At 35.9% G+C, this 13218-nt stretch overlaps 2 protein-coding genes across 2 annotated transcripts; both read left to right on the forward strand.

Annotated features, from left to right (window-relative positions):
* Positions 1-342: 342 nt before the first annotated feature.
* LOC130954699 (uncharacterized) lies at positions 343-3754 on the forward strand. Its single transcript, XM_057881457.1, has 7 exons — positions 343-544; positions 973-1099; positions 1194-1394; positions 1707-1923; positions 2485-3022; positions 3119-3217; positions 3286-3754. The coding sequence occupies exons 1-7, from the start codon at positions 478-480 to the stop codon at positions 3561-3563; spliced, it is 1527 nt and encodes a 508-aa protein (XP_057737440.1). The 5' UTR covers positions 343-477; the 3' UTR covers positions 3564-3754.
* Positions 3755-7986: 4232 nt separating this feature from the next.
* LOC130954524 (protein FLX-like 2) lies at positions 7987-13133 on the forward strand. The gene is made up of 5 exons (XM_057881274.1): positions 7987-8121; positions 8503-9139; positions 11088-11233; positions 11331-11428; positions 12081-13133. The coding sequence occupies exons 2-5, from the start codon at positions 8526-8528 to the stop codon at positions 12561-12563; spliced, it is 1341 nt and encodes a 446-aa protein (XP_057737257.1). The 5' UTR covers positions 7987-8121; positions 8503-8525; the 3' UTR covers positions 12564-13133.
* Positions 13134-13218: the final 85 nt, after the last annotated feature.

A 13218-nucleotide genomic window follows, 5' to 3' on the forward strand; every position in this document is an offset into this window, starting at 1 on the left:
CTTTTCTTCAAATAGAAAAAAAACGTGCTTGACTCATTGACTGGTTGCAAACTTGCAATTATACAAAGGCTAATACACATTAAATAGGTTGTATACCCAATACCCAATAAGGCAATAAATATGATTTGACACCTTTTTCCACACCGGGAGTGGATCTATCCAAAAAAAAAAATTGTCACTACTGTCCGGTATTTAATCTCATTATTCATTATTTTCTTTCTCTTATTTATTTTTGATCCTAATTATAGAATTAAAGTTAAAAGAGATCATATTTTACTCTCTCGACTAAAAGAAAATGGGGAGAATTCATTTCCCTATCCTACAACTTTTTGTATCCTCCAACGTTGAAAATTTTTCTACGGCACAATTCATAGTCTTCAACTTTTTCATTTTAATTCATAGCACCGCAACTTGTCTTGTGTGCACTGAACTCTTCCTTGATCTGAAGTTCCAAACTGAATCAACAAAAACATAAAAATGATTACTCACACTATCTTCTCTGCTTATAATCCTCTTCCTACTTCACCATTCTTCCACTCTAAAGGTATTTTCTACTTTTTCTTATTTCATCACCAAACTTACTTATCCTTAATTTTTCATCTCCAAAAATGTAGATTCATCCGAGGACTGCAGGAAGAATAAACCATTTCTAGAAAAACTGATGCATAGGAATATCAAAAGTCATGTTCTTAATTACTTTGTTTCAAAAGTCAAACATATTGCACCTATGTATGTTCATTTTAAGCCAAACATGAGATGTCTTGGAACTTTTTTTTGTCTTTTTTTCCTTTCAGCCTTCGGATTATCATACTTATGAGTAATTTGTATGAAGTCAAACAGTACTAAAATCAATGTTTAGATTAATTTTGGACCGTTGAGTCTTAGTTCTTCAGATTTGTGATTTTTTTTAATTTTTTTTTAAATTTGTGCATCTAATTAATTGTTTTGCTTACCTGTTACCTACTTTTTCAGTTGAAAAGCAATGGCTTCTTCAGTGTTTTGCTTTGAAAGCAAAGCCAATTCAGTTGAGAGTTTCAAATGGCTGCAGAGTAAGAGCATGTTTGGGTTCTGATAGATCAATTGAAATCCCTCACCAATGGTAGAGTTAGAATATATTTTGATAAAATCAAGTTTATTCTTGAGTTATAAACATCAAATCAATACGAAATATACCTAATATTATATCTATTCAGGTATAATCTAATTGCGGATCTTCCGGTTAAGCCTCCTCCCCCGTTGCATCCCAAGACTTATGAACCAATCAAACCGGAAGACTTGTCACCTCTTTTTCCAGATGAATTAATCAAACAGGAAGTTACCGGTGACAGATTCATCCATATACCGGATGAAGTCCGCGATATCTACGGCCTTTGGCGCCCTACGCCTCTTATCAGGTTGATCTAAACAACATATTGTGAGATATATTTTTAAAATATGTGAAAAGCTATCTTTGAAAAGTTATATCTGTTCATGGAGTTGTGACTTATTCAAAAGTTATGCCTGTTGATTTGTGATGGGAATAGAAGGTTCTAGAATCTTTTAGTGCTATATATTAGAGTCAGTTACTTAGCTGTCACAGTTAGTTACACAGTTAGTTATTTGCTTAGCTGTCATAGTTGGTTACACAGTTAAATAGTTAGTTAGTTATTGGTGCTCTTCTTACTGTAATCATGGGAATCTTACATGTATTGGCTTGTGGATTTTAGAGCTAAGAGGCTGGAGAAGCTTCTAGAAACACCTGCTAGGATATACTACAAGTATGAAGGCGTAAGCCCGGCCGGATCGCACAAACCGAACTCTGCTGTTCCACAAGCCTGGTATAATGTGCAAGAAGGTGTCAAGAATGTTGTGACAGAAACTGGTGCTGGACAATGGGGAAGTGCATTAGCCTTCGCTTGCAGTCTATTTGGCCTTGGCTGTGAGGTATGGGGCTTATGCAGATTTGAATTCCAATTTCCTTCAAGAATTTAGCCGATTAATCTTATGAATTCTCTTCAATTTTAGATTTTCTTGAATATTTACTTACCACTTTTCTCGTTTCAACTATTTGTCTAGTTTTTTAGCTAAACCAGAACTCACAGTTGTTTTCATGTAAAGTTAATAGTCGGTCGAGTTCTGTTAGGGAGACAATGACATATTTGTACAATGTGTACAATGGGTTATATGAGTTACAAAATGAACATCTTCTATACTATCTAGAATAACAATAGGAGTACTAGAGATAATAAACATCTTTCCAAAAGTTTAAACTAATTTTCGGGTTCACCAAGGATAACTCTTGACCTTTCGGATCTAGAGCTCTAATACTATGTTATGATACCACTCATGCCAAAAGCTTCAGCTGATGGAAAAATGTAACACTAATAATTATATCTCTAATACTCATTAAACCTCCATTGTACACATTGTACAAATATTCCATTGACTCCTCCTACTTTTCCTAGTCGAGAATTACTGTTATGTTTAATTAAATAACTTGGTTAGGTGTGGCAAGTGCGCGCATCTTATGATCAAAAACCATACCGGAGACTGATGATGCAAACATGGGGAGCAAAGGTCCACCCGTCTCCATCAATGATCACTGAGGCAGGTCAAAGCATGCTTCAAAAGGATCCATCAAGCCCAGGGAGTTTAGGCATAGCCATATCAGAAGCTGTGGAAGTTGCAGCGAAAAATGCTGATACAAAGTATTGTTTAGGGAGTGTTCTGAATCATGTTCTGCTCCACCAGAGTGTTATAGGAGAAGAGTGCCTTAAACAAATGGAAGCCATTGGAGAAACCCCTGACATCATCATAGGGTGTACCGGCGGCGGATCCAACTTCGCAGGACTTAGTTTTCCATTCATTCGCGAGAAGCTTAACAAGAAGATCAACCCTGTCATTAGAGCAGTTGAGCCTGCAGCATGTCCTTCATTGACAAAAGGAGTGTATACTTATGATTATGGTGATACGGCGGGGATGACTCCATTGATGAAAATGCACACACTTGGACACGACTTTGTTCCTGATCCAATTCATGCTGGTATGAAAAGTTAACTAATTCAAATGCAAGAAAAAGAAAAAGAAAAGAAAAGTGTTGATCGCCTTAACAGTTCTGTATTGTGTTACTTGTTGTAAGGGGGTTTGCGCTACCATGGGATGGCACCATTGATCTCACATGTTTATGAGTTGGGATTAATGGAAGCAATTTCAATTCCACAAACTGAGTGCTTTCAAGGTAATGTTAATTCCAACCATTATGACAAAGGTTTGGATAAGGTCACATAGGATGTTCTTTTGTTATAGGTGCCATACAATTTGCAAGGAGTGAAGGGTTGATACCAGCACCTGAACCAACTCATGCCATAGCTGCAACCATTAGGGAAGCCCTTCATTGCAAAGTGACCGGTGAAGCAAAGGTTATTCTGACAGCAATGTGTGGACATGGGCATTTCGATCTTCCAGCTTATGAGAAGTACTTGCAGGGTAACATGGTTGATCTCTCATTCTCAGAGGAAAAGATGAAGGCTTCATTGGCCAATGTTCCTCATATCACACAGCTTAAGAGGCAGTACCAACAGTGATTAACTATTTGGAAGCTTTGATAGTTGAGAGAAGATACAAGTACACACAGAGATAAATCATTCATCTTTTATCTGTGTAGAAGATATATATATTTTTTATTTGTGTATTTATGTTTTGTCCTAAATGTTAAATGCAATTTGTAGACATTAAGAAATAAAGATTTATTTTCTTACCTATGCCAATTGATTTATTTACGAAGATGTTCAATTAATACAACAACAACAAAGTCTTGTCCCATTAGGTGGGGTCGGCTACATAAATCAAACGCCATTGAAATCATTTACATGTAAATCTCGTTTGACCATCTAATGGATGATCTTCTTAGGTTTTTCTCTGCCTTCACCCCTTGTCCCTCTTTCATCTCATCCACCCTCCTAACTGGGTGTTCTGTCGGTTTTCTTTTTACATGTATAAACTACTTGAGACGCGATTCTACCATCTTTTCTACAATGGGTGCTACTCCAACTCTCTCCCTTGTATCTTCATTCCTTATTTTATCTAATTGCGTATGACCACTCATCCATCTCAACATCTTCATATCCGTCACACTTAGCTTATGTTCGTGCTTCCCTTTAGCCGCTTAACACTCCGTACCATAAAGCATAGCCGGTCTTATAGCAGTGCGATAGAATTTACCTTTAAGTTTTAAATGCACTTTTTTGTTACATATAAAACTAGATGCACTCCGCCATTTTGACCAACCTGTTTGGATCTTATGATTTATATCATGTTCAATTTCTTCATTATCCTGTATGATGCACCTAAGATATTTAAAATTTTTAACTTTTCGTAGGATGTTTTCTCCAACATTCACCTTTATATTAGGGTTTTTCCTTCTCAAACCGAACTTACATTCCATATATTCCGTCTTACTACGGTTTATGCGCAGACTATACACTTTTAGAACTTCTCTCCATAAGTCCAACTTCTTATTTAGGTCTTCCCTTGACTTTCCTATAAGGACGATATTATCGGCAAAATGTTATGCTCATAAAAAAATCACTAAATCAGTCATTATATAATTGTGTATATATTTATATATTATTTAATTTATTTTTAATTTATATTTTATATTTTAATATTATTCTATAGGAATAATTATTTTATTTGGTGTCTTGAAAAAAATTAAATACGATACAAAGGTAAAAAAAAAAACAAAAATTATTTTAGATATGAAGAAAAAAATGTTGTTTTGTTTAAATATGGATAGTTGGAGTGTTTTAAAAAGTTGTGGAGGTATCACAAAAGCAATCCAACACATTACCTGTGTATTGAATGAATGTGCGTCACGTGGTAATACGTTACTTGCTTGTTATGTGCGATTGTGTCACGTGTTGAATGGATGTGCGCCACGTGGCCGTTACCTGTTATGTGCGATTGTGCCATATGTCTAACACGTTAGTTGCGTGTACATTACCTGCCCGCAACATCAACCTACATGGCTACATGTATATACACAAAAAACCTTCATTTTCAGGTAAAACACACCTCTAAAATTCATATTAAAATTTTTTAGCCAAATAAAAATAGCAATCAACATAGTTTTTAAAGTCACGGAAGAGAGCTACATGTAGCTCCTTCGAAGGCTGCAACCATTCAACAAAATCAGCACCAATCCCAAGCTCCTTTCTTAGCCAACAGATCAACCACTATTGATTTTTCTTCTAATAAAATTAAATTGAACCTCCCAATTAAGACTCATTAACTTTCACAAGTAAATCACTGTTAATGCAAGATATCTATTGAAAATCAAATTGAAGTAGCAAAAAAGTATCAATGGAGTCAATTTCAATAACAACTACTTTATAACCACACTCCCAAACAAGAATCAATCCCCCCCCCCCCCCCCCCCCTTTCTCTCACGGTAAAAAGCTCACAACACAAGATACTCCAGATAGGAAGGGAACTAGAACAACCTTTCTTCCAAGAACCATCATCGGACCTAATCACACAACCAAAACCAGCAAGGTTGTTCTCGAAAAAAATGTTGGCATCGCAATTCACTTTCACTATGCTCGTTGGAGGAGGAGACCAGTTAACATCAACTCCTTGCACCTACAAAAAGCTATTTGAGATCCTAAAATTATGGAATTCTTGAGCAAGTTTCTGAGCAGTAAACACAACTTTTTCGTCAAACCAATCGTCTTTAGGATGGAAATTTTTCTTGTTGCGATGGCGCCAAATCCCCCACAGACCAGCATAAAAGATGAATTCCTCTTTTACAAGCTTTCGCCAAAAGTATCTCAACATAGTAGTGGGATCTATGAAAGAACTGTCGCTGCCCAACCAAGACACATCCAAGATGGACCAGACATTACGAGCTCTATAACATTCAAAGAGACACTGAAAATTTGTCTCCCTCTATATATTGCACCACGGGCAAGAATCTGAAAAAGTCAGACCAGCATAAAAGTAACACAAAAAATATAATTCTTAAGAATAGGGGTTAAAGGAGTCACTAAACCCTCTAATTGTCAAGTAAAATTAACACAAAGATCTTTAAGATGGAGATATAAGTCAAAAATATGAATATAGGATAAAAAGTCACCAATCTTACCAATAGGACTCCAAGAGTCATGCCAAACTGATTCGTTAAGGAAACCAAGACACCAAATTTTTTTTTTTTAAATGGTTAAGAGCGCCACAATACTGCGCTAACAGTTAGAAGCATTTTTCGGAATTTTAAAATCCAAATTGTAGTTACGCCCCAAATATTTACCCACTAAAAGTTGAACCCAAAGTTTATCTTTGTAGTTAAGAATTTACCAAACTAATTTACCAATCAAAGCCACATTCACACAATGAGCATCTCTAAAGTCAAGATCCTGAGCTTTTTCAGGAACAATTAAAGTTTTTCATTTCACAAGAGAAATGACCTCTTTCATTGCTTTGCTCCTTCCATAAGAATTGACAAATAATGGAGTTAATTTTCTCACAAGCATAAGCAAAAAATAGAAAAACTTGCATCTAATCGATGAGAATAGACGAAATGACCGACTTGATCAAACAAATTCTTCCTGCTTTATTTAATAATCTATCCTTCTAACTTGCTAACTGCCTTTGAATCTTTTCAATAACATCTTGAGCTCCTCTTCTAAAGATATGAGAGTGACTCAAATCCACAGTTTCATACTAAAATACTTTTTCATATTCTGAGTGAAACGAATACTAGACATACCGATAAATATTTGCTTATGAATAGAAGAAGCATTTTTAGAGCAAAGTGCCTTAGATTTTTTAAGGTTTACCTTCATCCTAGAGGTTTTACAAAAAGTGCTGAGAACATTCATCACCAACTCAACTTGAGACTTTCTTGCCTTATAGAAGAGAAGCAAATTGTCTGCAAACATGAGATGTGATATTCTTGGACTGTCTCTAGACACAGAAATAGGAGTCCAATTTTCTTTAGACATTTTGTGAGCAATCAAGTAAACTAATCTCTGTATGCATAAAACAAAAAGGTAGGGAGACATGGGATTGTCTTGTCTCAAACTCCACTTGAGACGAAAATTGGATAATCTACTACCATTTCAGAGGAGAGACAGAGAAGACGAACATATTTATTTCATAATAAGATTAACAGTGATAAGAGAAAAACCAAAGTTCCGCAGCGAATGTTCTAAAAATCACCTATCAATTCTATCATAAGCCTTTTTTAAATCAATCTTAAATACCAAGACACCCTTCTTAGATTTTATCCTCTCTAAAAGTGCAATTTTTTTCGAACAATAATAATATTCTGTTGTTCCTCTTTTTGAAATAATTTTTCTTACAAGAGACCAACTACATCCTCAAGAAAGGAACAAAAGCGATTAATAAGCACCTTGGTGATAATTTTATGAAGATCATTGCACAAATTTTCTATTTTTTGAAATATTTGACAAAAATAATTTATTAGTTTTTTACTGTTAATATTTTTAAAATAATATGATTAAGATAAGTTCATAAGTGACTTTTTTATAAATTTTTAATTTATAAAAAGTTAAAGTGTTAATATGTGATACAATTTTTAAAATTAATTTTTGACTTTCTAAAAAATTATATAAAATACTAATAAAAAATTAGAACAAATGACTCTCCTATAATAAAACTTCTATTTTAAAATAACCATTTTTTTTATTAAGAAATTAAACACAAAAAATAAAAAAAATTTATGTATAAAATATTTTTAACATAAATTATTATATTTTAATTTTTTAAAGAATTTAATTAAGTTACTTATTTAAAGTGAGTAAGTGACCCTAAAAGAACATAAATTGTATAGAATTCTGAAAAATAATTAACAAATTCATCTATTCATTTTATTTGGTACCAATTAAGGGACAATTCATCAAACTTTTTAATTAGAGACAATGTGCAACAATTTGGGGTTTCACTTTAATTGTAAATTTCATTGGTTTGGGTATTGACCTATTGGCATATTCCACCATTCCCAACATTAAAAAAGGTTACTTTGCTGAGCTGCATTTGCATTGCACAAAACTAATTAAGCTTGCAATTAATTGCATACTATCACCACCTACACTTGAATTGAATCTCTCCGCAGCTTCATATACGGTACCATATCCTTCTTCTTCTCCATCACTCCTCTATTATTATTATTATTAGACAAAATAAACAAAAAATTTGTTTTTGTTAGGTTTTGCTTTAATATCTTTATTTTTCTGCATTCGTTTCAAAAATACGCTTTTTTCTTGATGCTGCGGTATTGAAAATCTTATGGATAGTTCTTCTGGGTTCATGTCATGGAAACACCGAGTGATTGATTCTGGCCCCAATGAGGCCAGGGTGTTGTTTTTACTGGACTCTGCTTAATGATTTTATTGTCTAACTTTTTCAATTCAATTCGAATGTTGAACTTGCACTCTTTCCCGGATGATAGATGCAATGATTTTGATTTTCTGTTGGTTAATTGGTTCATGCTTTCTTCAAATTTAGGTCATAGTTAGGTACATTACGGCATGGGGAGCAAGGATAGAATATCATTGCACCCACCATATGTGAGGGGTTCTCCCCCTTCAGGTCCTGGTTTGTTGCATTCTGAGCCACTCACTATGCACCATCCGCCTGTTCGGCATGCGCCATATGATATGTTGCCACGCTCCGAAGTTATGGAGCGCAGGATTGCTGACCAGCAGCTGCAGATGCAGAGGTTAGACTATGGAAACCGGAGGCTCTCTGACCAGCACACGGAGATGCAAAGGCTGGACTATGAAAACCAAAGGCTTGCAGCTTCCCATGGGACATTGAGGCAGGAGCTCATTGCAGCACAGCGTGAAATGCAAGTGTTGCAATCACAAATTGGCACTGCAGAGGCCAAGAGGGAGCAGCAGATTCGGGGTGTCGTAGATGAAATTGCTAGGATGGAGTCTGAGCTGCAGGCTGCAGAGCCTCTCAAGCATGAACTGCAACGAGCACAGGGTGAGGCTCAGAGCCTGGTTGTTTCTAGGGAGGAGCTTGTTTCTAATGCGCAGAAGCTGTCTCAAGAGCTTCAGAGAACCTTCACAGATGTGCAGCAGATTCCAGCTCTGATGTCGGAATTTGAGGGTCTCAGACAAGAATATCAGCATTGCAGGTGATTTTCTTTTCTTTTGTATGGTTTCGGTGAATTTCAAGAAGTGTTCATTTTTCACTATCCCTAAGTATGGATTTGTAGGTGTACATGCATTATGGCAGAACTCAAAATATAATTATAATTAATTTAGGTGTCCATTTGACTAGTAACCATGATAGCCGTCGCATTTCGTGTCCTAGTAAACTACTATTATAACCCTCAAAGGATTAGTTTACTAATAAAATGGTTCCCTTAAGATTGATAATTATCATGTAGTACCAGAAATGTTATGTTTCATTTTACTTGAGTAAACCATCATCTTGGCCCTTAAAATATGTTTTCTAAAAATATGGTTCTCACTTTGTGTAGATTTGTCCACGAAACCAATTTTTCGGATACCATGTGATGGTAATTAATCTTTTAAGGGACGATTTTGTTAACAATCCAATATTTTGGCAGGTCAGAATGGTTGTTCACTTGTTCTTTTACTGTAAAATTTGGAAATGGATTTCTGTACCATTCAGCTACCAAAAGAGGTTTAAATAAATGAGGAGTATTTGAGAAGGTGAATTCTGCATAATGTAGAGTAGTTAGGAAGAATTGTGATAATATCGAGAGCTTATAGTTGTCAATTGCACCCCTATTGCAAAAGTGCATGGTGATTCAGCTAGTAAACACTACATTGCTGATGTCACATCACACTTCAGCATTGCAGCAGATCATGGGTGCTATCGTGTGGAGCTACACACTTGACGCATATGTGCCTGTTTATCTATTGAGTGTATCTTTGGTTGGAGGGCCTGAATAGGGTGTAACAGATGAGCTCTATATGTAAATTCACACACCAAACTCATCCAGGGAAAACTTCACCCTGTTTTTACCCCACAACGTAACAGACCCTGAAATTTCTATTTTACTTCCACTTATATTGATGGGTTTTCTATTTTGCCCTCACTTAAAACTTATTTTCCCTGTTCTGGTGTTCCCTCAACAAATCTTCTGGTCTTCTTGCAGCACCTTCATGATTCCAAAACAGAGTAATCTATGTTCTCTAATACGCAACCCATCAGACAAAGTTTCCATCCTTTCCTTTTTGCTCTGTCTCAGCTGGTTTCAACTTTTCCCACCAAGCCCATCTATGTTTTGCAGCTTCTCCAGCCTCTAGTAATCATGTTATCAACATATCATTATTATTATTGACTTATTAGCGATGATTATGCCTTTTGTGCTGTAACTTCGAATTATCATTGGTTAATGTATCTAAAATATAATATTTGAGACTTTGAGTAACTTTTTAACACCTATCAGATATGCTAGAACTTATTTATATTCCCTTTACTATCTTTGATATAGCAGCCATCCCACCATCTGCTATGCTGCTACAACGATTTATTTATTTCCCTAGTTTCCACATCTTTCACATTTGCATAATTCACTGTCCAACATTTTGATTGTTGTTTTGCACTTATTCCTGATATTTCCATTTTCCATGGGTCCTATATGATGTAGACTTTTAATATAAATCTCACTGTCTCTTGGCTTGTTTCTTAAGTCATCCATTCTGGATAGAAGGAAGAGGTTGGTCCTGTGATCCCACTAGAGGGGCTTCTTAGATAGAAAGAAATGCCATTAGTAAGGGTTCTCCCAAAGATAACAGCAGTAAGCATAACAATGCACCAGTCCAAACCACTCCAATGCTTCTCCCTTTTTATTTTATATCCCCCCCCCCCCCCCCCCCCCAACAAACACACCTTTTCTGCTTCCCTTTAAATCCATTAGATAACTTCTAAATCACCTTCATCTTTAGGTCACACAATGAACCTTGATTGGACCTATGGATCCTCCTAGAAAACTCACAAAATCTAGTTTACCCCAATCTTGTATACTGTTCTATAACATGCTAACATTGTGTCAGTCTACCTTGTTGAATGTCCCTGATTAACGTTATTCTGACTTGTGGCCAATGCAGGGCCACTTTTGAATGTGAAAAAAAATTATACAATGATCACCTTAAGTCACTTCAAGAGATGGAAAATAACTATGCTTCTATGTCTAAAGAAGTGGAAAAACTCCGAGCAGAGCTTACAAACACTGTTAATGTTAATCAAAGAAGTAGTATGTATCTCTTTCTGTTATAGTTTTCTCCATTGGAGCTATCTGTCTCAAATCTTTCATTCTTTTGGAGGTGGTCGTGACATGCAATAAAATGCAGGTGGTTCTTACGGAGGCTCCTCTACTACTATGGACAATGAGGCTTATGGCCTTTCTAAGAGACAAAATGCACATGAAGATGGTTATGTTGTTTCCCAGGTGTGTTTGCTGTTGCTCCTCATATTCTTTTAAATTGCTTCTGGGAGTGCAGCATTGTAGCCACTGAGTTGATAATCTCTTATGCTTTTCTTCCTGTTCCAACTTGATTTGTTTATAGAACTAAGTGCTTAGCAGTATTTTTATTTTGTCCCGTGAAATCTGGAGAATACCTCTATCGGACATACTTTGATTTGATTTCTGTAAGATATCATGATTCATTAGATTTTCTAGTAGTGTCAATTTGAATAAGACAGAATGTTATTTAATTTGAGAAGTGATAATATTAACACGTTAGAAGTGTCATGGTTGTTTGTTTGGCAATTGCATGGTTTTGTTGATAAGCATATGGACAACTATACATGTACCTGTGAGGTTTGGGCTACTCAAGAAAATAATAGTTGGGACATAGATGTATGCACCGTGTATCATCTGAAATATATTCTAGGAATACTATTATGGTAACTATAATGTTTGCGTGATTTTAGGGCACAGCTGATAAACTAAGGTTTGTTTTGAAGAGCGAAATGCTCTTCGGCGAACTCTGATTATCGGGACGTCCTAATAGGTTTCCCAATTTCAATATGTTATGTAACCTGTCCCACATCAATTTGTTTCCAGGTAATAAATGTTCTGTCCTTTATGTTGTTTGCAGGGATATGGTACCCTCCCCACAGCCAGTGTTGGTGGCACTACTGCAACTACTACTGGAGCTAAACCTGGTCCGGCTTCTGCAAACAATGGGTTTAATGCTCCCAGATGGTCAAATTATGATTCATCTGCTGGTCCTGCTTATGATCCACAGAGGTCTGTTGCTTACGATGCACAGAGGGTGACTGGTGTTGATTCGGTTACACAATCTGGCTATGATTCACAGAGAGAAGCAAATTTGAATGCTCAATATGATCCACATAGAGGTACAGGTTATGGCATGCAGGGAGGTCCAGGTTATGATATGCAGAGACGGCCTGCTTATAATGCATCCGGAGCTATTGGCTATGAACCGCAGTCAATAGCTGCTGGTGGTCTTCATGGACATGCTCTGCCAGTGGAGACTATGCTGCCTTATGGATCTACAACACCGCCGGCTCATAATAGTGGTGGATATGAGACTTTGCATCAAGCGGTAAACCGATGACCATCTCTTTAATGTACTCGTTATAATATTCTAGGCCGGCATGCCACCATCCACGATTAAATCGGGTGTGAATCTGAAATTCTGAATATAAACGGAGTTCACATCTCTTATAGTTGATCTGCATAGAATATGATGGGTCAATGATAGCTATATTCAATTCACACTAATTGATAATTCTCAAACCTAATATGTTTCTTTGAAATCTAAATTGATGGAGTCTCAAAAATGTTTGTGGAACCCCATATTCAGAAAATTCTTTCTGCACAATGCTGCCTAGAGGTGCATCAATGATGATCACATCCCTTGTTTTGTGATGTTCATGCTCAGAGTGTAGACAAGGAGTAACTTGCCATTGCGGAAAGCTCCTTAGTTTCTTACAGCTGTGTGTTTTGTAACATTAGTCCATTGACATCGAATTAAATTATGTCCTTATGTTCTCATGTATGTTTTAGTTTTAAGGTGTCTCACTTGAAAATTTAGACATATTTTGATCATACTTTGTCACTTGATGTATTGAGATATCAAATAGGTTGTAAAGAAAATATATGCATTTTCATAAAGGAAACAGAGATGTTGAACTTCATTTGGAAATATCAAATATCATCTTTTTTCATTTCCTTTTCTTTGTTAAAAAACAAAACGCAATAGACGTAAT

Source organism: Arachis stenosperma, chromosome 10, assembly GCF_014773155.1.
Source record: "Arachis stenosperma cultivar V10309 chromosome 10, arast.V10309.gnm1.PFL2, whole genome shotgun sequence".
Taxonomy (NCBI): domain Eukaryota; kingdom Viridiplantae; phylum Streptophyta; class Magnoliopsida; order Fabales; family Fabaceae; genus Arachis; species Arachis stenosperma.

Coding starts and splice junctions, on each gene's coding strand:
- LOC130954699 (XM_057881457.1), top strand. CDS start 478: ATGATTACTCACACTATCTTCTCTGCTTATAATCCTCTTCCTACTTCA. Junction 1,100..1,193: donor ATTGAAATCCCTCACCAATG/GTAGAGTTAGAA, acceptor ATATCTATTCAG/GTATAATCTAATTGCGGATC. Junction 1,395..1,706: donor CGCCCTACGCCTCTTATCAG/GTTGATCTAAAC, acceptor TGTGGATTTTAG/AGCTAAGAGGCTGGAGAAGC.
- LOC130954524 (XM_057881274.1), top strand. CDS start 8,526: ATGGGGAGCAAGGATAGAATATCATTGCACCCACCATATGTGAGGGGT. Junction 9,140..11,087: donor CAAGAATATCAGCATTGCAG/GTGATTTTCTTT, acceptor TGGCCAATGCAG/GGCCACTTTTGAATGTGAAA. Junction 11,234..11,330: donor TAATGTTAATCAAAGAAGTA/GTATGTATCTCT, acceptor AATAAAATGCAG/GTGGTTCTTACGGAGGCTCC.